At 44.5% G+C, this 25,179-nt stretch overlaps 1 protein-coding gene and 1 long non-coding RNA gene across 6 annotated transcripts; one reads left to right on the top strand and one right to left on the bottom strand.

Moving 5' to 3' along the window:
- Positions 1-8,403: 8,403 nt before the first annotated feature.
- Tirap (toll-interleukin 1 receptor (TIR) domain-containing adaptor protein) lies at positions 8,404-24,304 on the bottom strand. Of its 5 annotated transcripts, none has more exons than NM_001177845.1 (7): positions 24,178-24,304; positions 23,234-23,332; positions 15,587-15,709; positions 15,334-15,395; positions 15,031-15,189; positions 12,670-13,308; positions 8,404-11,943 (listed from the first exon to the last, which is right to left on the bottom strand). In NM_001177845.1, exons 5-7 carry the CDS (start codon positions 15,119-15,121, stop codon positions 11,924-11,926), a joined length of 750 nt encoding a protein of 249 aa, NP_001171316.1. In that variant the 5' UTR covers positions 15,122-15,189; positions 15,334-15,395; positions 15,587-15,709; positions 23,234-23,332; positions 24,178-24,304; the 3' UTR covers positions 8,404-11,923. The 5 variants fall into 5 exon arrangements, with proteins under 5 accessions (NP_001171316.1, NP_001171317.1, NP_473437.2 ...); NM_001177846.1 differs by lacking the exon at positions 24,178-24,304 and adding an exon at positions 23,870-23,978; NM_054096.2 differs by lacking the exon at positions 24,178-24,304 and adding an exon at positions 23,870-23,978 and having other exon boundaries at positions 23,224-23,332.
- Gm39318 lies at positions 14,100-17,918 on the top strand. Its single transcript, XR_870628.2, has 3 exons — positions 14,100-14,242; positions 15,253-15,336; positions 17,240-17,918. It is a non-coding gene; the product is annotated as a predicted gene, 39318 (long non-coding RNA).
- Positions 24,305-25,179: the final 875 nt, after the last annotated feature.

The raw sequence follows: 25,179 nt of genomic DNA on the forward strand, positions 1-25,179 counted from the left end.
ACCCGCCTGCACGAAGAAGCCTCCGCCCACGCCCCTTGCGGTCCTTCCTCACAGTCTGTGAGGGACTGGACTTCAACTCCCGGCATGCTCCGCGCAGGCACGTCCGCTACTCCATTTCCCGGCATGCTTCGAGTTGTAGTCCGCTTCTGCAGTTTTTGCACCTGTTTGGGTGAGGGCCTTCCAATGACTTTTGCCTAGAAGGCGATGAGGAAGGGAAAGGAAACCAGCGAGGTCCTAACGAGGTGGAGTAGAGGTGTGTGACAATAAAGAGGCCCACCTTAGCCCAGCTCCTGGGATGGGAAACCGAAAACACTTTTGGGTGCTGTATGATGATGGATACAGAGTGTTAAATAATGACGTTTTACATTAAGGTCCCAACTCACGAGTGGGCGTGCAAGGAATGTTTTATTTTGTTTTAAATAAATCGACAAGGCATTTTGTTTCTTGGTTTTTGTTGTTTTGAGACAGGGTATCTGTATGGACTAGGCTGGATCCACTTGCCTCTGACTCCAGTGTAGAGATTAAAGGCGTACGCCACTACCTTCGGGGCTTGGTTGTTGTTTTTAAAAAGTGAGTACGTAAACTATTGTTCATTTTCTCCTACTTTCGTTATTTTACATCAATTGTTTTCCCTTTATGTGTAGACTTAGCCTTTTGGGTTTTTTATTTGTTTGTAGATAAGAAAAAGTAAGCTGACAAGACGGATTATACATGTCTTTCCATAACTTCCTAAATCCACTTTGCCTGTAGTTCTTCCCTATTACCCAGAGAAGTAGTTTGTATTCTTTTATTGTAAAGGAATAGTAATAAAACTCAGCGTTTTTAGATTTTGTAGGTGACTGGTGTGGCCATTCGTACAGGCTAGCCCTTTTCCCACTCCCTTTCAGTTGGCAACTCCAAATATTGTCAAGTGTAAGAACCCCAATGCTGGGCCTCCGCTCAAGTCCCGGGATGAGCTGGCCAACACCCCAACATCTCGAGAGAAAACCACACCTGATGCAAACTGCAAGAGGTTTTATTATCAGCTAGCTGAGGACAAAGTCCCTCCGCCTGCTGCCTGCCCTGCAGGGCAGGGGAGTTCGACCCTGAGCAGTGACAGTAGGGGGCTTTTAACAGGTAGCTGAGGAGTTGGGAGGAATTGGGAGGAGAGTTGGGAGGAGTTGGGAAGAGTTCTTCTCTTCCCGGTGTCCTTGGTGAAATTTACAAGGCAGGAGTGGGGAGTGAGTTCTTTCTGAATTTTTATCTCCGTGTCCTCAGCACAGGAAGGCAGGCATCTCCGGTTGTACAGTATAGAAACAAAAAGGCTTTTTTCTGGCTATAGAGAACAAAGAGCTTCTTTCTAGCTGGATTTTTAAAGATCAGGGAAAACAAGCTTAGGGAATATCCAGGGGCTTTACCTTCCAGGGAGAAATGCTCTAAATCAGGGTCTCACACAAGAACTAGTCTAACAAACATTATTCTTGTAAGTGGCAATGAGCTTTAATTTTTCAGACGAATGTAATGGATATGGCACAATTTTTTTTCAGTTCTTAATATGAACAAGATGCAACTTTCTGTCCATGTTTTAGTTAGTAACTAAGTACACCATGTTTTAATAATAGACTGCGTTTTGGATAGGAACATGAGTTGAGTATGACTGTTAAGTACAGGAACGTATTGGGGTAGCTGGAAGTTGGTATAATTATTTGCAAGTTGTCATTTGTCAACAAGCCTGAGGTTATCAATTATATACAAGACCAGAAAGAGATGTCCCCAAAGCCAATGGCAGTGACAAAACCTACTCTGTTCTTATGAACATTTCTGAGCGTTTTTCCAACTCAGAAAAATGAAAGAGAAAGGCTGCGCGAGACAAAATGTGTTTAATCCCAGCACTCTACAGGCAGAGACAGACAGATTTCGGAGTTCCTGCTAGAGCTACACATAAGGCCTTGTTTCATGAAACATTAGGTTGGATATTTGTAGCCAAATGAGGAAGGAAACTGTAAGTTCCAAATTGTAGGTATGTAATGTCAAAAACTAAAGTTAGCACTTTAGTAATAGATCCAGCTTGCTTGCTTGCTTGCTTGCTTGCTTGCTTGCTTGCCTGCTTGCTCACTTTCTCTTTCTGTCGACGAGGTCTCACTAGTAGCCCTGACCTACCCTGGGCTGGAATTCGATATGTGTATTAGGCTGGCCTTGAACTCAGAGATCTTCCAGCCTCTGCTCCTGAATTCTATACCCAGCTCCAACCTACTTTAAAATAATTTTATCCTTATTAAACTTCGAATGATAGTTTTGTATGAATTCAAGAAGAGTGATTAGTTATATCGACTTCTTTCATTCCACATCTACTTTGCCAGAATCCTTGGTGAGGGATTTCGTGTTAGATGTGTGTGCACACGTGTTCAGTGGGCATTGAACCTTGCAGTGAAGCATGTGCTCTGCCACAGAAGTACACCCCAAGTCCTTGAGTAGGCTTCCAACTTCTGGAGACAGAAACCAAGTCAAGTGCTCATCAAACTTCACCAGTCTTGCCTAGGTGGAGTCCTGTCTTGGCACCCCTGGTCCTTGCACGGTCTTTATGCACTGTGATCTTACATGCTACCATCAGCCAGCTGGAGTAGATACCATAGATAAAGGGGCTTTTAAAGTGCTGATTTGGGGCTCCTATTGTATCCTGCTGTTTGAGCAGCAAGCAGTAACAGTGTCCTTTAGTGAATTTAGCTTTTCTTAGATTGCTTCTCCTAAACAAGCATAGAATGAATGGTATACTCAGAAATAAACCTACTATTTCTTACATTATTTCAGAGACAATTCTAAATCTGAAACAATTATAAATCTGGGGAGTTGGTGTTTGTGTTTTGGCTCTTTGAGACAGGCTAGCTTCAAACTAAACCCAACAGGAGGAAAGACATACACTAGAATATTGGAGTATTCATTCATTTATTTATTCACTGTGTGTGTGCAGGTGTGAAAAAATCATGATAAAACGTCCTTTTACAAAGGGGACAAAAACTATTTGTAAGAAAAATGATTTTGTACATGATATAAAACATTATCAATTCAACTTATAAAGATGAGCTCTGCCACCCATTTCTTTTAAATTGTTTTTACTAATATCCAGTCAATACCAGATTTTATTTATATATACTCAAGCCAAAGGGAAAAGCAAGCTGTGCCATCCAAGAAGGGGGAATAAGAAAGAAGTTATCCCACATTATTGCTCACAGACCATTGATTACATACCAGGGCCTAAGAACCTCTGTGTGTCTCCACTAGACAGAAAGTTGAAGGAACACATTTGTTTTTAAAGATTTATTTATTGTTAGATGTAAGCACACTGTAGCTGTCTCCAGAAGTGCCAGAAGAGGATGTCAGATCTCGTTACAGGTGGTTGTGAGCCACCATGTGGTTTCTGGGATTTGAACTCAGGACCTTTGGAAGCAGTCAGTGCTCTTAACCGCTGAGCCACCTTACCCGCCCCAAAGGAGCACATTGATAAGACAATACAGGGGAAAAGGCTGCCCAACAGGTTCCCCAAAAGTCAAGCCAGAGTTTATAAATAATTCAAACAAGCCAAACTTCTGGGCATGGTGGCATGAGCCTGTAATTCCAGCACATTGGGAGGCAGAGGCAGGAGAATCATGAACAAAATCCAGACCACACATGCACGTTCTCTCTCTCTCTCTCTCTCTCTCTCTCTCTCTCTCTCTCTCTCTCATAGGCATTTTTAAAAGATTTCTTAACTTTGCTTTAAATTTGATCCCTATTTAAATGGAATCTTTTATTCTATACTCTCTGGCCATTTAACACAGTTTTTACCTCCAAGGAACCAAGGGAGACCTAGGTGACAGGATACAATGCTTGCTTTTTCATTTTTCAGGGAAGGGCTGGCAGGAGGGCTCAGCAGGTAAGATCACCTACCTGGAAAGCCTGATGACGTGAGTTCAATTCCAAGAACTGGAATAGAGGTGGGAGAACCAACTCTATAACCTTATCCTCTTATTTCCATGGGTGCCGTGGCACTCTCGCCCCCTAAACACATCATGCACATATAAAACACAAGGATAATTTTTTTAAAGATTTATTTATTTATTATATGTAAGTACACTGTAGCTGTCTTCAGACACTCCAGAAGAGGGCATCAGATTTCGTTATGGATGGTTGTGAGCCACCATGTGGTTGCTGGGATTTGAACTCCGGACCTTCGGAAGAGCAGTCGGCGTTCTTAACCACTGAGCCATCTCGCCAGCCCCAAGGATAATTTTTTAATCTTACGAGGAACTCGGAATAATTTGAGGATTCAAACTATTTTAACTTTTTAAAAATTTATTTATTTATTTATTTATTATATGTAAGTACACTGTCACTGTCTTCAGACACTCCAGAAGAGGGCATCAGATCTCATTATGGATGGTTGTGAGCCACCATGTGGTTGCTGGGAATTGAACTCAGGACTTTCAGAAGAGTAGTCAGTGCTCTTAACCACTGAGCCATCTCTCCAGCCCGTTTTAATTTTTTTCCTTTTCTTTCTTTTTCTTTTTTTTTGGGGGGGGGTTGTTTTGTTTTGTTTTTTGTTTTTTGAGACAAGGTTTCTCTGTATAGCCTTGGCTGTCCTAGAACTCACTCTGTAGACCAGGCTGGCCTCAAATTCAGAAATCTGCGTGCCTCTGCCTCCCAAGTGGTGGGATCAAAGGCGTGCGCCACCACTGCCGACTTTTTGTTTTCTAATTAGAGTTCTTTAATTGTATTAAGGTTGTATTAAGGGAATCCTCACAACTCTTGTCATATTTCTTTTTTATTATTACATTTATTTATTGCGCTAACTGTGCACATGCCACAGTGCGAATGTGGAGGCCAGAAGATAAACGTATGGAGTTGGTTCTCTCCTTCTACCTTACACGGGTTCCAAGGTCAAACTCTGGTCATCAGGTGTTGGGTACATCTTTACCTGCTGAACCCTCTGACTGGTCCTACTCCTGTTATATCTCTCTGAGTTTAGAATGAAAGCTCTTCAAAAAAAAAAAAAAAGCTTTTTTAAAGATGTTGTGAAGTTTATCTGGGCACACTCCTTTAATCCCAGCACTCGGGAGGCAGAGGCAGATGGATCTCTGAGTTCAGGACCAGCTTGTCCGCAGAGCAAGTTCCAGGCTACACAGAGAAACCCTGTTTTGAAAAACAAAAACGAACAAACGAAAATTAAATGTTGTCAATGTATTCATTTCAAAATTAAATCCTAAGGCAAAATGGCGGAGGGCTGTGCATAGTGGCACACACTGTGTCTCAGCGATCCGGAGGCAGAGGCAGAATTGCTGCAAGTTGGAGGTCCAGCCTACACAGCAAATACCAAGCCAGCCAGAGCAACATAGCAAGATGCTGTCTTTAAAGACAGACAAGAAAAATAAACTAAGATAAAACCAGAAGCCTACACGAGAACAGCTTCAGACACATGCTTTCGTCTGCTGTTCACAACGTGGAAAAGAAGAAATAAGGGTTTGTTTGTTTCATCTGCTATGACTGAGATATAGGTTTCGTGTGCCTAAAGGCCCATATGTTGAAAGCTTGGTCCCAGTGTGATGGTACTGAGGTAATGGAGCCTATAAGATGTGGAGCAGGTCTGTCATAGCATTACTATTGCTGTGATAAAAATATCATGACCATAAGCAATTTGGAGAGAAAGGGGCTTGTTTCTTTTTATACTTCCAGGTAAATCAGTCGCAGAGGGAAATCAGGCCAGGAACTCAAGCAGGGCAGGAACCTGGAGACAGAAGTTGATGCAGAGACCAAGACCATGAAAGAGTGCTGCTTACTGGCTTGCTTCCCATGGCTTGTCCAGCCCACTTTCTAATAGCACCCAGGACATTAGCCCAAAAATGGCATCACTCATAATGTGCTAAGGTCCTTCCATATCAATCAACAATCAAGGAAATGTACCACAGACTTGCCTATGGCTAATTTGGCATGGGCTTTTTCTTAATTAAAGGCCCCTCTTCCAACATAACACTAGCTTGTGTCAAGTTGATATAAAACCAGGCGGCACACCACCTGTCTTAGTTACTTTCTATTCCTGTGATAAGATGCCATGACCAAGGAAACTTTTAGAAGAAGGAGTTTCTTAGGGGCTTAAGTTTCAAAAGGTTAAAGTTTGTGGCTATTTGCAGCGGGGAGCATGGCAGCAGACAGGCGGACAGGGTGCTAGAGCCAAAGCTGAGAGCTCACATCTTGAGACCTAAGAGGCAGAGAGAAAGAGACACCGGAAATGATGAAAATCTTTTAAAACCTCAAAGCACAATCCCAGTGACACACACTCTCCAAAAATGCCACACCTCCAAATCTTTCCAAACAGTTCTACCAACTGAGGATCAAGTATTAAAATATATGAGCCAGGCTGGAGAGATGACTCATCGGTTAAGAGTACTGGCTGCTCTTCCAGAGGTCCTGAGTTAAATTCTCAGCAACTATATGGTTGCTCACAGCCACCTGTAATGGAATGTGATGCCCTCTTCCGGTGTGTCAGTGACAGTGTACTCACATTAAATAAATCAATCTTTAAAAATTATGGGAGCCTATGGGGGCCATTCTCCTTCAAACAATCACACTCCTGGAAGGTTGTTAGGTCATGTGTACCGGCTGGTTTTGTGTATCAACTTGACACAGGCTGGAGTTATCACAGAGAAAGGAGCCTTCAAGTTGGGGAAGTGCCTCCATGAGATCCAGCTGTAAGGTATTTTCTTAATTAGTGATCAAGAGGGGAGGGCCCATTGTGGGTGGGACCATCTCTGGGCTGGTAGTCTTGGGTTTTATAAAAAAGCAAGCTGAGCAAGCCAGGGGGAAGCAAGCCAGTAAGTAATATCCCTCCATGGTCTCTGCATCAGCTCCTGCTTCCTGACCTGCTTGAGTTCCAGTCCTGACTTCCTTTGGTGATGAACAGCAACATGGAAGTGTAAGCTGAATAAACCCTTTCTGCCCCAACTTGTTTCTTGGTCATGATGTTTGTCCAGGAATAGAAACCCCGACTAAGACAGCCACCATGGTGCTATTCTTGGAAGGACTTAGTGTTTTTTTTTTTTCTTTGTGGGATTGTGGTTAGAACACAGAGGTCAGTGTAGTGCAGTGTAGTGTAGAACACTCTATACCCTTCCCCTTGCTGTTAGCTTTTATGAAAACAGATTTTTTTTTTTAATAAAAAGTCTGTGCCTGACCTCCAAAATCTCCACTTTTCTATCTTTTCATTAGATCGTATACCCACATATTCTTGCCACTATGATGTCCCATGCCAAGAGACTAGTACCAGAGAGGTAGCACAGGTATGGCCACCTGATCTGAGGCTTACTTCAGTTTCCAAATCTGAACTAAATAAATTTTCTTATAAAGGACATAGGCTCAGGTATTTTATTATACTAGAGAAAGTAGATCAAGATGTCTTCTTCTCAAGTATGTACTACAGCTAGAAGTTTGGTAAGAAGTTTGGTTGGGGAGGAAGCCTCACTCTTGCTGCAGGAGGGAGCAGGGGTTGGGGAAAGCAGAACTTTTGCAGGAAAGTGGAGAAGCAAGCTGCCTGCGCACCCCACTGCACTTGCTGTGGGAGACGGCCTTAGAGTGGGGGAAGGGGAACTTCTTCGAGGAAGTGCAGAAGCAAGCTGCCTGTGCACTTCACTATTAGGGCCAGGAAGGATAGGAGGGAGCCAAGGAAGATGAGCGTTGAGTGCAGTTGGAGCACTTGAGACTGTTCTAAGAAGAGAAAGTGAGGAAACCGATGAATCCATGGGCACTAATTCAAACTTTCCCATGCCTTTACATTGTAGACACCGGGAACGGAAAGGGGCCTTGATATGATATAGCTACTACTTGATTTCAAAATCAATAGTTATTCAACAAAGGGGTAGCTCAGTCTATTTTTTAATGCTTTCAGTAACAGGGAAAGATTTCACAGCCCAGATTCTTAATTTTTTGTCAAAAAGCCTATAAAATCTTTAGAATTAAATGAAGCATAAAATAAAATAACAATAATTTTTAAAAAGTCTGAACTATTGAGTGACACCCTGTCCCAGAAAACAAACAGCAAGTTTGGAACCATGGCTCAGAGGTTGAGGGTGCTTCATAGTGCCTTCTGCTCTAGCTAAGTACCGAAGGTCAGTTCCCATCACTCACAGGGCAAGTTCCTGTAACTCCGGCTCCAAGGCATCCAGTGGATCTCTTCTGGATCTCAAGGGTACTTGCACCCATGTATACATCCTGTACCACCCCCACCCCCAACCACACACACATGGAAAAAACCTGAAGCAGGCACATTTTAATGGTGTGCTCTTTGAAGCATTCCCTTAAGCAATGTGACATCAATGCCCGAATGGCTGCTTTTTTCAATTCTTTCACAATTGCACTGGAATTCCTAAGCAGCAGAGAAACTCAATAAAATAGTCATTTACAATAGATAATTCAGCACACTATTTAATGGTAGGCCAACATATTAAATAATCTTTTATGCCACTGATAGACATATGTATATATAATTTTAAACTCTTTATAGTAGCAGCCAAAATATGAAGTAAATAAGAATAAATCTATTAAAAGATGAAACAACATGAAAAGTATTAGACAAATTTATTGAAATACATTTAAGGACATAAGTGGTGATGTCCCGTTATGGATAGGAAGACTTTATCATGAAAGTACCTCTTTTCTCTAGTCAAATCAATAAACTGAATACAACTCCAATAAAAATATACTTTCTCCTGAAACCTGACAGTGTATGAATAAAAACAACTTGAAAAAGTAAGAATTACGACAGTGATTTCAATGAACAAGAAGAGTGGGGAGAACTGGCTCACAGGGCATTAAAGCTTTATAAAAGATGCCTTGGCACTAACACAGGGTATACTTGAAAGAGACTAGAGACCCAGCAATAGACACGTACACATGACAGCAGTAGATGGCTGCGCTGGTGCCCACCTCTAACCCCAGCTCTGTGCTGGGGTGGCAGAGGCAGACAAATCTCTGAGTTTGTGACCAGTCTGGTTTGCATAGTGAATTCTTGGACAGCTAGGGATACATAGTGAGATCCTATCACAAACAAACAGAAAAAATAACAAACAGATACCAGTGAGGATAGGCTGGACTACTGAGTACCTAGTAGAAATTGAGAGAAAAGAATTAGATTTCTGACTTGATAATCAGCCAGGCACGATAGCTTATAATGCCTAAAGCCCAGCATCCGGCAAGCTGAATGAGAAGGACGTCAAGTTTGGGGTCAGTCTGGGCTACAGACCATTTTTAAAAAAATCAACAGACAGCAAGAACCCCAAGTGGAGCACAGGTCTAGATGTGACTAGAAACACTGTGACAGAAAATAAGATCAACTTCTTTTCAGGATTAAATGTAGAAGAAAATGTGGACTAACACAGGAAGACCTTTGTAAGACAGAAAACACTGATGACAGCTTCATGGGTAGTATTTTATGTTATGATAAAAACGTAGCTTTAAAAGATATTATGCTCACACTTAAAAAAAAAAACTCATGATTTAGAGGTTTGTAACTAGAAATTTAGTGAGGAAGCCCCTGGAATTTGCTTTAAGGTGATCTTAGAGCAGTGGTTCTCAACCTTCCTAATACTGCGACCCTTTAGTACAGATCCTCATGTGGTGACCCCCAACCATAAAGTTACTTCCATTGATACTTCATAACTGTAATTCTGCTAGTTATGAATTTTTTAAAGATTTATTTATTTTATGTATATGAGTACACTGTAGCTGTACAGATGGTTGTGAGCCTTCTTGATGGAAATTGAATTGTAGGACCTCTGCTCACTCTGGTCAGCCCCGCTCACTCAGTCCCTGCTCGCTCCGGCCCAAAGATTTATTTATTATTACACATAAGTACACTGTAGCTGACTTCAAATGCACCAGAAGAGGGCGTCAGATCTCATTATGGGTGGTTGTGAGCCACCATGTATGTGGTTGCTGGTATTTGAACTCAGGACCTTTGGAAAAGCAGTCAGTGTTCTTACCCGCTGAACCATCTTGCCAGCCCCCTACTGTTATGAATCTTAATGTAAATATCTGATATGGAGGCTATCTGACATGCGCCCTTGTGAAAGGGTCATTCCACCGTAAAGGGTGGAGAACTGCTGACCGACACAAACAAAAGAAAATCCGCGAGTGACACAGCAACGGCGACACACCTTGTAAACATGTCAAACAAAGGAAATGCACATTGTGATGCAATCTGCATAGAAGATAAAGTCATAAAATCAAATAATGTTTCTAGGGTGCACACATATAGACACTTCAAAATAATTCAAGATTCAGAATGTTGGTTATTTTTGTTAGGAAACTTGAAGGGGCTGAAAGTCAGAACACAAAGGAAACATGAGTGTTGGTAATAAGGTTTTCTTAAGTTAGGTGGTAGGTATGTGAGTATGGTATAGTATCCTTTAAATACTTTGTATGTAACAAAGAAAACATAATTAAAAAAATTTTTTTTCAGTAAAAAGATATGTCAAAAGGAAGAGGCTCAAGGTACATACCAGGGGAGACAAGGACATTCAGCTGGCCATGTTTCTGTTCTTATTCGAACACAGGTGGCCCCTTGTCTCTCCCTGGGGATATACTCTGGTGCTAGATTGAGAACCGGTTCCTCACAGTTCAACACAAAGCCAGATGCCGTGAAGCACAGGCTCTCTTGAAGCATGGGCTCTTGGGCTCTTTCAGATGTCTGAGGAGGCCCCTGGGTCACATGATCTGTGGGCTTTGATCCAGGTGAAGGAGCCACACCCTGGCTTTCTTGGCTTTTTTTTTTTTTTTTTTTTTTTTTTGGTTTTTCGAGACAGGGTTTCTCTGTGTAGCCCTGGCTGTCCTGGAACTCTGTAGACCAGGCTGGCCTCGAACTCAGAAATCCGCCTGCCAATGCCTCCCGAGTGCTGGGATTAAAGGCGTGTGCCACCACCGCCTGGCTCACCCTGGCTTTCCTTCTTCTTACCTGTTTCTGGATACAGAGCAGCTGCCAGGTTTGTGTTTTCTCCTTTGTTTTGGTGGTGCTGGAGGTAGAATCCAAGCCCTCAGGTATGCTAAGCAAGCCTACCACGGACTCCATCTAGAGTCCTAGGTTTGCACTTCTGATGTAAAAAGGAAGATTTCTTTATGTGTATGATTGTTTTGCCTGCATCTATGGAGGTGTTCACGTGTGTACCTGGTGCTCAAGGAGGTCTTGGTCAGAGAAGACATCAGATCCCCTGGAAGCAGAGTTATAGATAAGGTTGGGAGTCACCATGTGGATCCTGGGAATTGAACCTGGATCCTCTGGAAAAGCAACAAGAGTTCTTAACCGCTGAACCACTGTCTCCCCAGCCCCTCGGGGTGCATTTTTAATGACATTTTTTTTCAAAAGGTGAAATTCAGTATGGGGATGAACGTGTCTTCCAGTTTTGTGAGGTGAGTTGACATCTCTGGGGAAGAGTTTCAGTAGTGTGTGTGTGTGTGAAGGACTGGATACTTGCCACCTCTTCTCAGCTTCCCTAGGCAACTTCTGGCTCATCAATCGGGTTCACCCCTCTTGAGGAGTGGTATCCATTTCCCCCGTGCCTGATGCCAGAGGAAGAAGACAGCCATGTATCAGCTTCCTATCCAGTTCAGCGCAGAGGGGACACTGCTGACCTTCCCGATAGCACAGTCCCTTGACAACTCGAATTTCTGACTTCCTCGTTGTCTTCCTGGGGGAGTCCCTGGCTTCCTCCTGCCCTTCTTGGGGAGTCCCCATCTTCTTCCTGGTCTCCTTGCGGGGGTGGTTCCCATCTTCAGCCTGGCCATCTTGTGGGCCCACGATAATGGAAGCTGGTGACGATCTGATCCTGTGTCATAAACAGGGTGCAGCTGGCTCTGGCTCTGCTGTATATACTGGATTAATGACTGCTGTGAGCTATTCCCAGCTTTTCTTATGAAAGCCCAAGTGTCAGCTTAGTGTCTCCAGATCTGAAAGAGACCACAGACAATCACAAGGCTTGCCACTCTGCCCAAACCCAGCACATGTGTTTCTCCCCTCTTCCAGTTCCATCCTGTTTTCTGCCCCACCTGCTACAATGTCCCTCCTTTAACACACTCCCAGGAGGTGACTGGTTTCTGTTACCTTTCACCATTTTGCATTGCTGAACTGATGCCACTCCTGGCATCTGCCCCACTCTTGGAACATACCTAATCCAATTTCATAGAGAAACCCAGAATTATCACTAATACTGTCTGCTAATTAATATGGATTTAGGATTCCCTTTGTGGTAGGCCTGCCTGTTACGTTTGTTTGTTTGTTTGTTTTGGTTTTTGGAGACAGGTTTTCTCTGTATAGCCTTGACTGTCCTGGAACTCACTCCCTAGATCAGGCTGGCCTCGAACTCAGAAATCTGCCTGCCTCTGCCTCCCAAGCGCGAGAGCCACCACAACCGGCTTCTGTTATGTATTCTTGACATGTGTTCATTCTACAGTAACAGAGTCCTAAGGAACAATGAAAACTCGGGGTCCAGAGGGGCTAAGCAACATGACCAAGTAACTTCTGCAATGCTACTGGGTGACAATGCCAGGGTACAAATCCAGCCAGTATTCTCCAGGAGCTTTCCCATTCACTGGCACTGCAGAGACTACCTCCTAAAGTTCTTATCTAGACACTGGATGCCTCCTGTCCCCCTTCTCAGCCCCCCTATATCTTACAGTGTATAACAGCCTCCTTGACTTGGTAAAAGCCTCCGTCCTTGCCTCTGCCATCCACATAGTACATGAATCGGAGTTCCGGCGGATAGGCGGCTCTGGACAGGCCGGACAGCAGGGGTATGGTGCAACCCTCCGACGCCGGGGCCTCCGTCAGGGCCTGCAGCATCTGGTACTTGCACCAGGGGTCCCGAAGGAAGCCTGGAGTGATGAGCAGCACACGGCAGTGACTACGACTCAGTGCCTGGCATAGCTCCGAAACAATGGCGCCACCCGGGGCTGCATCCCGAAGCTGCAGGAAGCAGCGTAGACTGGCCTGGCTACCCTCCAAGTAGGAGACCAGCTCCTGGGCCGCCTCCAAGTCCTCCTCACTGTGGCACACGCAGACATCGTAGTCTTTGCTCCAGCGGCCACTGCTGCTGCTGCTGCTGTCCACGTGTGTTGGTGGCGAGGTAGGTGACATTCCTGAACTGCAGCTCGAGGGTGAGCTACGGCTCTCCGGTGAACTGTGACTCGGGGGTGAGCTGCAGCTCGAGGGTGAGAGACCATCCTGTGTGGCTGTCTGTGAACCATCATAGAGGTGGCTTTCCTGGGAGATCGGCATCTTCTTGGGCTTCTTCAACAGAGCCTGCCTGAACCAGTCTACAGGGGAGAAACACTGGGCTGAGACTTGTGACCAGCTAGCGGAAGCCCCTTCCTCAAAGGAAATGGGAGGACTCTGCCAGCTTCACCTTACCCTCAGAGTCCCACTGTCCTGCTGTTTGGCACACCCCTGAGCTCTCTTGTCTAAGAGTTCCTGCTGTCTTTAAAGGTTCTCCAATACTGAGATTCAAATCCCCAATTTGAATCCTGTCCGTGGGTTTTACCAGCCCAATTACGAAAGGCACCTTACGGGGCTGGAGAGATGGCTCAGTGGTTAAGAGCACCAAGTGCTCTTCTGCAGGTCCTGAGTTCAAATCCCAGCAACCACACGGTGGCTCACAACCATCCTTAATGAGTTCTGACGCCCTCTTCTGGTGCATCTGAAGATGCTACAGTGTACTTAGATATAATCATAAATGAATCTAAAAAATAAAAATAAAAGAAAGAAAGGCACCTTACTGGGGTAAGGTCACCTTAGAGGTAGAGTTTGTTGTAGTCTAACTACCCAGGAGGCTAGTAGTTCAAGGCCAAGCTGAACAACACGGAGATGGCTTCTTAAAAATAAAATCTGCTGTGCATGGTTAATTCCAGCACCTGGGAGGCAGAGGCAGAGAGGCAGAGGCAGATGGATCTCTCTGTACAGACCAGCCTGGTCTACACAACGAGTTCCGAGCCAGCCAGAGCTATATAGTGAGCCCCTGCCTAAAAAATAAAATAAACATTTAAATTACAATAAAACAATGTATCTAATTATAAGTTAATTATAGATTAATAATTGAATTATAACATAATTCTGATCTAGATCATTTGATATCTGCTACCCGGAGCCCACTTAAATCAGGAGGTCTACAACTAGAGCCAACTGCCTATGCGAGTGGACAAAGAACTACATCTACATTTAAGGATTAATCAGGCCCAGCTGCAGCTCTGAGAGGTGATGAATTTAGATGAAGGAATGAATGAAAAAGGTCAGGGAAGATGGGCCCAGTGCTGTAGGATGATGAACTATGTGCCTGTAATCCCAGCACTTGGGAAGACCAGAAGTTGAGGGGTAGTCTCAACTACAAGGGCAATTTCAAAGCAGTCTTCGTTAAAACAAATGAATAACTAAATAAGAAGAAAAAGGACCAGGGGGCTGGAATCTGTTCTGGTGTTCAGAGGCTAAGAGCTCCCAGAGAGCACAGAACTTGCTCACACATTGGCCAGGCACCAGATTTGACTGTAGACCTGCCATACTGCTTGGTCTATGGCCTTAAGCACATTGGCCTAGATCTCAACTTCCTCATCTATAAAATGGGTCTGTTTTGTTCTTGAAGGTGAAATGAGATAATGCAGTGCCTAGTAAATTCTAAGTACTCCATAATATTAAAACTCAGCTGTCCTGGAGATTGTCTCATTTTTAAATTTCCTTGTTTCCTTCCTCGTAATGGTTCTGGAAAAAGATTCAGATACATCATGTTAAGTACTCAGCACAACGGTTTTCAGGCCAAGCAGGCCACCAAAAAAATCTGAAATACAGGTCCGTAGAATCCACTATTCATGCCCTACTCCTCCCTCCCCAAGAAGCTTTTGTTGCCCCGCCAGTGGCTTCTTCCCTATCACCTATCAGCCTTTTTGCCATCTCTTCCCTGAGTTTGGAAAGTGAGTCCTTCCAGCTCCCCAGCAGGCTGGGGATTATTCTCTTAGGAAGCAGAGCAGAGTTAGGAGACAGGCTCCACTTACCAGCTATCTTGTCTCGAGGCTTCTTGGACGGAGTGGAGGAGGCTGGGACGGAGGAGGATGAAGCCATAGTGCAGGCCTCCAAACTAACCATGAAAGAGCAGGCATTGGGGGAACGGCGGGAGAGAAGAGATCCAGTCTGAACTTCATGGATCAGCCATCCTGCGAGGGGCAGGGATCACAAAAGCTGCAGTTACTGACCCCCAAGTTCTGCTTTCCTCCTAGTCCCTAATGGCTCGGACGGACGCTAATGGGTTTATGGGACCGGGGGAACAACCCAGATCTGTGCAGCGTGACCAGACTTACAAGGTATGAACTTGGTAGAGCGATTGTTCTCCGCTTCACCTGGCCAGGAGGGCATTTGAGATCTGGGAAAACACAGAGGAGAGAGAGGCAGTTCTTCAGAAGGACTTCCTGGGCCCATGCTGAGATGGGAGGAGGATGGACCATTTGGATAGATAGAGGGGTGCTGAGCAGTAGGGATACTTGCAGAGAGTCTTGCTACATTTCCTCTGTTGGTCTTCCCCTGACCCCGTCTGTTCACTCCCCTAGCCCTTACCCGTCAGCTAGGCAAACAAAGTCATAAAATGGTGAAGACAGCCGATTCCAGGTAGATTGCATGGGTTTGCACCTCCTGCTGACCATGGCCTTCAACAGTCTTCCTAGGTCTTGGTGTCTCCATCTGTGAAATGGAAAATAATGTAATGCTAGAAACTGCAACTCCGAATTCCCATGTGAATAACATGAAGTAATCTACTTAATGTGCTAATAGTACCTCACGTGTAAACACCTGTTAAAATATCGAGGGTGGGTATGTTCACAAGATAATCTATCCAGATCCAGTGGCGTAACCTGTCACCCCAGGCACACAGGAGGTTAGGGCAGGGGAGCACTTACATCCATGAGTTGAGACGAGTCTCAGGAATCGTTGAGACCTTATCTTAAAAAGAAAACGGACACCTGGGTATGGTGGTGTACACCTGTAATCTCAGCATCCACAGGAGGTCAGCTACAAGTCTCAGGCCAGCTTTGGCCATGCAGTGAGTTTCAGGCTACCTAGGGTTATAAAGTAAGGCCCTGTCCCAAGTAATCTAGCTGTGGAAGAGAATGTAGTACTTTTAAAACCCAATCCTTAGTACTAGAATTTAGCCCTTAGTTTTTAATTCTTTGTGTGTGTTTGTGTGTGTGCATGTGTGTGTGTGCGTGTGCATGTGAGTATGTGTGTGTGTGTGTGTGTGTGTGTGCATGTGAGTGTGTATGCGTTCGAGCACATGATATTCTGCAGCACAAGTGTGGAAGATAGAAAGCAGCTTTCGGGAGCTGGTTCTCTCCTTCCATCATAGATTCTGGGGACTGACCTCAGGTCATCACTGAGTCATCTTCTCCTAGACATAAAGGGGGATGTATTTGGTTTGTAAGACTTAATGTTATGACATTAATCTTCCCCAAACTGATCTTTACTTTAGTGCTATCTCTGATTCCAGAAGGTTTTTTTTTTATTTTTTATTTTGGGGTAGAGGTTATCAAATTGCTCCAGAGTTTGTATGAAAATGCTAAGGACTAAGAATGCTTAGATGAGTGACATTACACTGCAAGGATAGAGTGGTCCTGATGCTGGAGGCTCTTTCACCTTTGGTTTTAGGTGGGGGCAGAGCCTGTTTCCAGTGCAGGGAGCCCTAGCATTCTAGAGGCAATTCTCTAGCTGAAAGACTGGTAGGGAATTGGGATCGGGAGCTTCCTGGCTTTTTGCTGGATCTATAGAAGTCGTAACAAAAGCTCCCTCTGGGAATTCATAGAAAAACAAATCTGATGATTAGATACACTGTAATCAGAGACGTCAAAAATTTAAAAGAAAAAAAAGTGGGTCTGTTAGATATTAATGAACAAGTACCACAGTTCGCAAAGCCTTACACAGCAGCAACAGCAGCAGTAGAGGCCTGTGGTGATTGATCTTAATGGCTGGCCTGATTAGAATGAGACATGCAAAGGAGACTAGTAAGGCACTCCCCTGCGGATATCTGGGAGGGTGCTCCCAGAGATGATTAGAAAATGAATGCATCAAATCCCTCGATGGATTCATAATTAGAGGACATGGCTGGGAGGAGTGAGGGCTGCAAGTATAGCCTCCTTGAGAAAGCAGGTTGCTGGAGGTGTGCCCTTGCAGGTTAGGTCCTGCCCTGTCTCCTTCCTGAATTCCTTCTCTGCTTCTCAGCCACCATGGCTTGAACTACTCTGCTCCACCACGCCCTCCAGCTATGCTGAATCAAATCTTCAGAAACCATGAGCTCTGTGTAGCGTTTCCTCCTTTATGTGATTCTCGAAGGTATCTGTCTCGCTAACACAGAGCAAAGGAAGAGTGCTGGAGTCAGAGGAGATACTTGAAAGAGAAAAGCAGTTTCATCACAGAGGAGGACGCCTAGAGTGGGCTGCGCCTGTCTGCCGGAGCGTCTTTTCTTCCTCCTGTCCTCTGGGACAACCTAAGGAAGATGGTCGCTCTGCTGTACCTCTGACCACTGACAGGCTTTGAAAGACTTTTCCTGGCCAGGGGCTGCTAGCTCTCTACACCTCAGGAAACCATTCAAGATATCTTTCCCAGGGGATGGAGAGATGGCTCAATGCTGAACAGAGAGCTTGTTCTGCCTTCAAGAGAACCCCAGTTCAGGTCCCAGCTCCCACAAGAGTCACAACTGCCTATGACTCCACCAGTCCTCCAAGGCATTCCTTGCCCACCCCCCCCACCCCCGCATATACTTACATAGACATATGCACACAAATAAAAATAAATCTTTAAAATAATAAAAAAGTCTTTATTCCTGGCAGTAGACATAATATCACTTAACTCTAATATTCTCTAAAGATTTTCTTGATTTTTGTTTTAATATAAAATATGCCGGGTAGTGGTGGCACACGCCTTTAATCCCAGCATTTGGGAGGCAGAGGCAGGCGGATTTCTGAGTTCGAGGCCAGCCTGGTCTACAGTGTGAGTTCCAGGACATCCAGGGCTATACAGAGAAACCCTGTCTCGGAAAACAAAAAACAAACAAACAAACAAACAAAAAGACAGATGTTCAGTAGCATATCCATTGGGAGCTGGGGTGGGAGCCTGGGAGAGGGGTGAGTCTCCTGTGCGATATGCTCTTTAACCCTGATGAGGAAAAGTGTAAGCCTCTGACAGGACAGTTGTGCAAGGTGGCACGTAAGTTCCAGTAACCACATCCTTCCGGGATAAAACCTCACACACCTTCCCTTTTCATTGTTAGTTCTTCTGGAGCCAGGGCTGGGGAGCCATCACTCAGATATATCTTAACTTTTCTAAGATGCAGAGTGACAGTCACCACACATCAAGCAGATAAGATGGTGAATCCAAACCAGGCCTGATCACTAGCTTTGTCTAATCTTGGATTCACTGGGGCTCATAAGAAGTCACTTTTTCTTTTAAAAAAAATTCATAAAGTAGAGTAACATGTACCTCAAAACCCTACTTTATAGAGAATTACAAGGACTTCATAGAAAATTAGCAAGAAGTTCCTTCAGAAAAAAAGAAAAAAAAAAAAAAAAAGAAAAAAGAAAAGCCAGCATGAGCCCTGGGTATGGTGGCACATGCCTATAATTCCATTAGGGATTTAGAAAGCAGAGGCAGGAAAATCACTGCTAGTTCAAGACCAACCTGGGCTACATAATGAATTCCAGGCCAGCTGGGGCTATGAATTGAAACCTCTCTGCAAACAAAACAAAACAAAACAGATAAAGTAAACACACACACACACACACACCAACCTGCAAAAGCAGAATACAAAGGTACTCCTGAAGATTGTTATTGGCTGGTTTAGAAGTGAAGCCTTAAGTTTTATGAGTTTTCTAGAAAATTCTGATATTTGGAAGCATTAGTCTAGATGTTAAACTATAGAAAGATATACATTTGATGTTGATACTTTATGTGTATATGCTCATATATAATATACATGCATATATAAGCACATAAAATACATACTATAGTACACACACACACACACACACACACACACACACACACACACACATACAGTTTATGCTGGTTTTAAATCAGCAATCATGGAACTGGACAGATAGCTCTGGGGTTAAAAGAACCCTGCTCTTTCAGAAAACCCAAGTTTGGTCCCCAGCACCCACACAGTAGTCCACAACCATCTGTAACTCAAATTCCAGGGGATCCAAGACCATCCTCTAAACTTTAGTACACACCTGGTACATAGACATACATTCAGGCAAAACACCCATACTCACAAAATACAAAATAAATAAACTTTAAAAAACATAAACATGAAATTTTAATCCCATCTCAGGCTCCTATGTGCTAGTGTTATCAGTGTTCCAGAGCTCAAAGTCACTCTGGGCTAAAAGAGTAAACTAAAGGCCAGATTGGGCTATGGGAGACCCTACCTTAACCCCTCCTCCCAAAATAAAAAGGAAGGAAGGGAGGGAGGGAGGGAGGGAGAGAGAGAGAGAGAGAGAGAAAGAGAGAGAGAGAGAGAGAGAGAGAGAGAGAGAGAGAGAGAGAGAGAGAATGAATCTCACTGCTTAAAAATAGCAGCAATTTACTTGCTTACTGAAATTAAAAATGTATAAGTATTATGTGTGTTTGAGGAGGGCATGTGCCACAGTGTGTGTATGGAGGCCTACACCACATCGGGTGTATGATGAACAGTGAAGGGCTGGAAATTTAACTCAGGGAGTGTACAGTGCTTGCCTGCTATGTATGATGTCTTGGATTCAAAGATTGGATCCCCAATGCAAAAAAATGAAAAAATCTGAAAGCCAACAACAGTGGTGTTTGTTTGTGATTCCAGCATTAGGAAGCTGAAGGCAGGAAGGTCATGAGTTTGAGGCTAGTCTGGGTTACACAGAGATTTCGAGGCAAGTCTGGATACATACTGAGATACTATCTCACATAAACACACACATATAGCAAACAAACAAACAAACAAACAAACAAAAAGGTAGGCCAGCAAGATGGCTCAGGTGGTAAAACTGTCTGTATAAACCTGGTGACAAGAGTTCTATTCTCAGAGTCCACATAAAGAAAGAACCAACTCCATAAAGTTGTACTCTGCCTTACACACACACACACACACACACACACACACACACACACACACTCATGTACATACACCATCACACACATAGTACTAATACATTTTTAAAAAATTATTTCTTTATTTTTATGTGTGTTGGTATTTTGCCTGCATGTATGTCTGTGTGAGGGTGTCAGATTCCCTGAAACCAGAGTTAGAGGCGGGTGTAAGCTGCTGTGTGTTTGCTTTGAATTGAACCTGGGTTTCCCGGAAGAGCAGCCAGTGTTCTTTAACAGCTGAGTCATCTCTCCAGCCCCACTAATACATTGTTTAATTTAAAAAAACAAACAAAAACAAAAACAAAAAAAAAAAAACAAATAGGGCTGGAGAGATGGCTTAGCAGTTAAGAGCACTGACTGCTCTTCCAGAGGTCCTGAGTTCAATTCCCAGCAACCACATGGTGGTTCACAACCATCTGTAATGGGATCTGGTACCCTCTTCTGGAGTGTCTGAAGACAGCAACAGTGTACCCACATAAAATAAATAAATAAATCTTTTTAAAAAAGCAAATAAATTGCTATTTGTAAGCAGTGACTTTATTTATTTACTTATTTATTTATGTATTTGTTTATGTGTTTGTTTATGTTTATGGGGAGGGATTAAGGTAGAATATCCAGTAGCCCAGAGTGACTTTGAGCTCCAGATCTTCCTGCCAAGTGCTGGCATTGCATGCATGTGTCTCCTCTCCTGGATAACAGTGAACAAATTAAAAAGGGCGCGTTTCTCTGCGATAAAGTCCAAATTGCTTTCCATACTACATTTTGTAAGTTCTGAAGAATAAAAATGTCAAAAAGTGTGTATCTGCATGAATAAAAGCATCCACTATTTTAAACTTAGGCATACATTGAAAGGTTTTCTGGGTATTGTGGCACATGCCTGTAATCCTAACATTTGAGAGCTTGCGGAAGGGGAGCTGTGAGTTCCTCAAAGGCATTAAAATAGAAACACTTCATTGTATTTTAGTCATAGAGAAACATATCCTACCAACCAAAGAGAAGTCATAGCAAACTTAACGTTGCCATATTTCTCAAATTGGCTCTTGGAATGCTTAAATTTCTTAGTTCAAAAACACTGCCTTTGTTCTGAAAATATCTATAACTACATAATGTATTTATATACTATGCTCCTAATACACTTTCTAAAAGGCCTTGTGGGGAAAAGGTTGAAGAAAGTGCCTAGGATCTTGAGGCCAGCCTCTGACCTGCACACTACCGGAGTCAAAAGGATTTATTGGAGCTGGGCAGTGATGGCACACACCTTTAATCCCAGCACTTAGGAGGCAGAGGCAGGCAGATTTCTGAGTTTGAGGCCAGCGTGGTCTACAGAGTGAGTTCCAGGACAGCCAGGGCTACACAGAGAAACCCTGTCTTGGAAAACCAAAAAAAAAAAAAAAAAAAAAAAAGGATTTACTGTAAAGCAACAACAGCAGTGTAGGCAGAATGACTGCCAGGGAAGGGGAAGCCAACAACAGAAAACCAATGTCACTAAACAGACCTGCAGCCATGCAATCCTCTGCCTTCAATAATGGTGATGGTGACACTGAAGTCAGTAGAAAAGGTTTGTTTTACCCCAGGCTTGTTACAGCTCCTTAGATAGCTGAGGATGACATTGAACGTCTTCTGAGCTTTCTGCCTCCACCTGAGGTGCTGGGATTATTGGCAAGGGCTACCAAGCCCAGTTTTAGGCCATGCTGGCCATCCAACCCAAGGCTCTGTGCAGGTAAGCGTTCTATCTACTGAGCTAGCTATACCACCAGCCCGGAAAGGTGCTCTTTGCAGTCCATAGTATTAGGTCAACTTAAGTAGTGTTGTGGGGAAAATTAATCTCAATCTTGCATCTCAAACCATGAAAATTACATTTTAAATGGATAGGAGAGTTATCTGTCACCAGCAATAAAGATCTTATAGGAAAATATATGACCTAGTTTCTGACTTTGGAGTAGACAAAGCAAAATACAAATTGCTTTCTGAGACATGGTCTCATTCTGTAGAGGCTGGCCTAGAACTCAGTATGTAGGCCAGGGTGGTCTCAAACTCACAACAATCGCCCTGAGTGCTGAGACACAGGTTCAAGAACCATTATGTCTTGGGGGCGGGGGTGGGAAGGGGAGAAATCAAATGTGATACAGTCTGTAGGAGGGGAAATGATAAATTGGAAAATATTAACGTGAAGACTTTTGCTCCAAAGATACCATTAGGAGAGTAAGGAGACTCTACTGGGACAGGGAAAACATTTAAAAACGTGTATCTAACAACCGTCCAAATCCCAAATATTTCAAGAACTCTATAAACTGCTAAGAGACACACAGTTGGGGAGTAGACCTGAATAGTCATTTCACAGAGAGGATATTCAAATGACCAACAGACCAAAAGATGCTCGGTTTACCGGGCCTCAGAAAAATGCAAATTGAAACCTCCGGGCTTCAAAGCTGTGTAGTCAGCAGAACGGCTACAGAGAGAAGGCCGCTGGCTGGAGCGTGATGGGGACATGGAAGAATGGGAGCACACAGAATGTGCTGCTGGGAGTGACTGCCGTAACTTCTGTGCTTGCTTGCTTTGTTTTGAGATAGGGTTTGATAGCCCAGGCTGGCCCTGAACTTACCTCTTCTCACCTCCACCAGCGTGCTGGGATCACAGGTGTCTGCTGTGATAGCCAGCAAGCACAGTTTTTATTTTTAGCTTAGAAAATGTTCGTTTCTGTGCATGGATGTTTTGCCTGTGTGTGTGTGTGTGTGTCTATATATCACTTTCATGCCATGTGCCTGTAGAGGCCAGAGAGGGCATTGGGTCATCCGGAACCAGAGTTTGTGACAGAGATGTTTGTGAGCCACTATGTGGGTGAGGAGATTCAACTAGGGTCCTCTGAAACAGCAGCCAGTGCTCTTAACCACCGAGCCTCTGCTCTGGCCCCAAACACAACTGTTTTAGAAAGCTACTGCACACTATCAAACTGAGCAAAGGTACAAAAGTCACACAAACTCAAAACAGGCCAAAGCTGAAAACAACCATGTTCAGTAAATCGGATGACCAGTCCACAGTCCACCTTTTCGACATGATGTTATACATCAAGCAGCATATGTACGTACATAGACTTACTGTTCTGGATGCAGGTTACACAAGAAAGCCTGTGAAAAGTGGCTTGGTAGGACTCGGGATCTGTGTTTCGGTATGCTGGTTGATATTGTTTCTTAAAGTCTGAAAACAAAGCAAGGCTTCCTCTGAGTCATTCCTGGGTAGGTCTGTCCGATGGAGAACTCCCTACTTCCTTCTCTAGTTGCGCTTCTCGGGTTTCTGGTTTACCTGCCAGCCAGTGTCTGACCTAAGGACCGAACTGTTCCTACTCCCCTAGTCCCTCTGGTACTTGGCACTGTAGTAATCCCTGGTGGATGCCCGTTAAATGACCGTGATAGCAACGCCCAGTGGGTTCTTAACTTTAAATAAAGTGACACTAATGCAGAACTTTGCCACAAAGTCAAGCCCAGAGGGGCCAGGTTATGACAGGGCAGAGACTTCAGGGAGCTAGGGAGAGCCACTTGATGTGGCCGGACTGCTTGAAGCCCAGCCGGACTAACAGCTCCATGCTGGCATCGGTGCCACAGAAAGGTGGCGGCTTTCGGGGGAGTGCTGGACCCCAGATTGGAAGGGGCGGATCAGGGGAGCGTTGTCCCGGGGAAAGGGCTGACTCGGCAGGGCCCGTCCGCCCACCGCCCCGCGTCCCCGCCGCCCGCTCACCTACGCGGCTCCACGCTGCGGGTTGCAGACTCGTCCGGGAAGTGCCCGCGCCCCGGCTCCCGGAAGCTCCTCGGCCACGGCCCTCCCGCCCGCACTAGCCACTCTCCTGCCCACACCCGCCGGCCGGACCCTAGGGGGCGCTCGCCAGTCCGCGTCGCTCAAGATTCCCAGCTGCCTGGTTACGACCCGAGGCTGAACCCAGACACCCGAGCTCCCTGAGGCTGCCGTGAAGCCCTGAGCCGCGGTTTGTCTTGTGTGAGGGCAAAGGGACGAGGAGAAAACTCCAGAAAGGGAGGTGCAGACCTTACCTTCTTTCGCACGGTTGGGGAAAATGAGACTTTCATCCCCTTAAGTAAGGTAGGTTAAGTGGACAAAGAAGCCGGCTAGCCCCTGGGAGGTCCGTTCTTTTACTGGGATATGGGTCCCATTAAGGTTGCTGCCCACAGGCTGGAATCAGTCTGGCCAAAAGTGCTGGCCTTCAGGGCAGGGATTTCCTAATGGCATTTCAACTGCATTTCCAAGGGTACCAAAATAACTGCAAAAAAAGGGTGGCTGGGCAAAGTGTTGGTAAGCCCTGATGAAATATTTAAGTCCTCTGCCTCCACTTCTTAGAGTTCCTGCTGTGAGCTTTGTGAAACGCCAAGGGAATATTGTTATTAAAACACCAACCTAAAACCAACTCACATGAAATACTGCAGGTGGCAGGAGTAGAATGGGCTGGTGTAAGGCCTTATTAGCCCACTCTTGATTTCTTTTTCTCTCCAGCCAAGCCAACCTGTAACTTGTTCAGAGGGAGGCAGTTGATGCCGTGGCGCTGTTCATGAATGATCTTTCTAGGTTTACTCATCAAAATTACATTCTCTGGATGCTGGTGTTGTGAGAGATGAATATTCATAAGAATTCCTGGAAAGCAATTGTGTCTGCAAAGGCTGACTTACTGATTAGAACTGCAGTGAGTTGGAGAGATAGGAATATTGCCTGTCCGGAGGCTCAGCTAGCTCTAAACCCCACGGATCGGCCAGCCATACCTTGAGCAGATCCCTAGCTGCCCAACCCGAAAGCTATCATCAGATAACACCTGAGTCCTACAGCAAAGGTCTCCCCAGCCCCAGTCTTGCTGTACTGCCTCTGCGATGTGCCCGACAATGTATTTTAAACTTGGCTTGATTTATGACTTTGTTCTGTAACAATTTAAAACGTTGTGAAGCTCCTTCCACACTGAAACATGCAGTTTAGGATAACCTAAATCTATATTCCTGGGACGTGGTCACTCAGGTATGGCTCAAGAATAAACCATTTCTTTTTTTTTT

The sequence above is a fragment of the Mus musculus genome, chromosome 9, assembly GCF_000001635.26.
Source record: "Mus musculus strain C57BL/6J chromosome 9, GRCm38.p6 C57BL/6J".
NCBI classification, from domain to species: domain Eukaryota; kingdom Metazoa; phylum Chordata; class Mammalia; order Rodentia; family Muridae; genus Mus; species Mus musculus.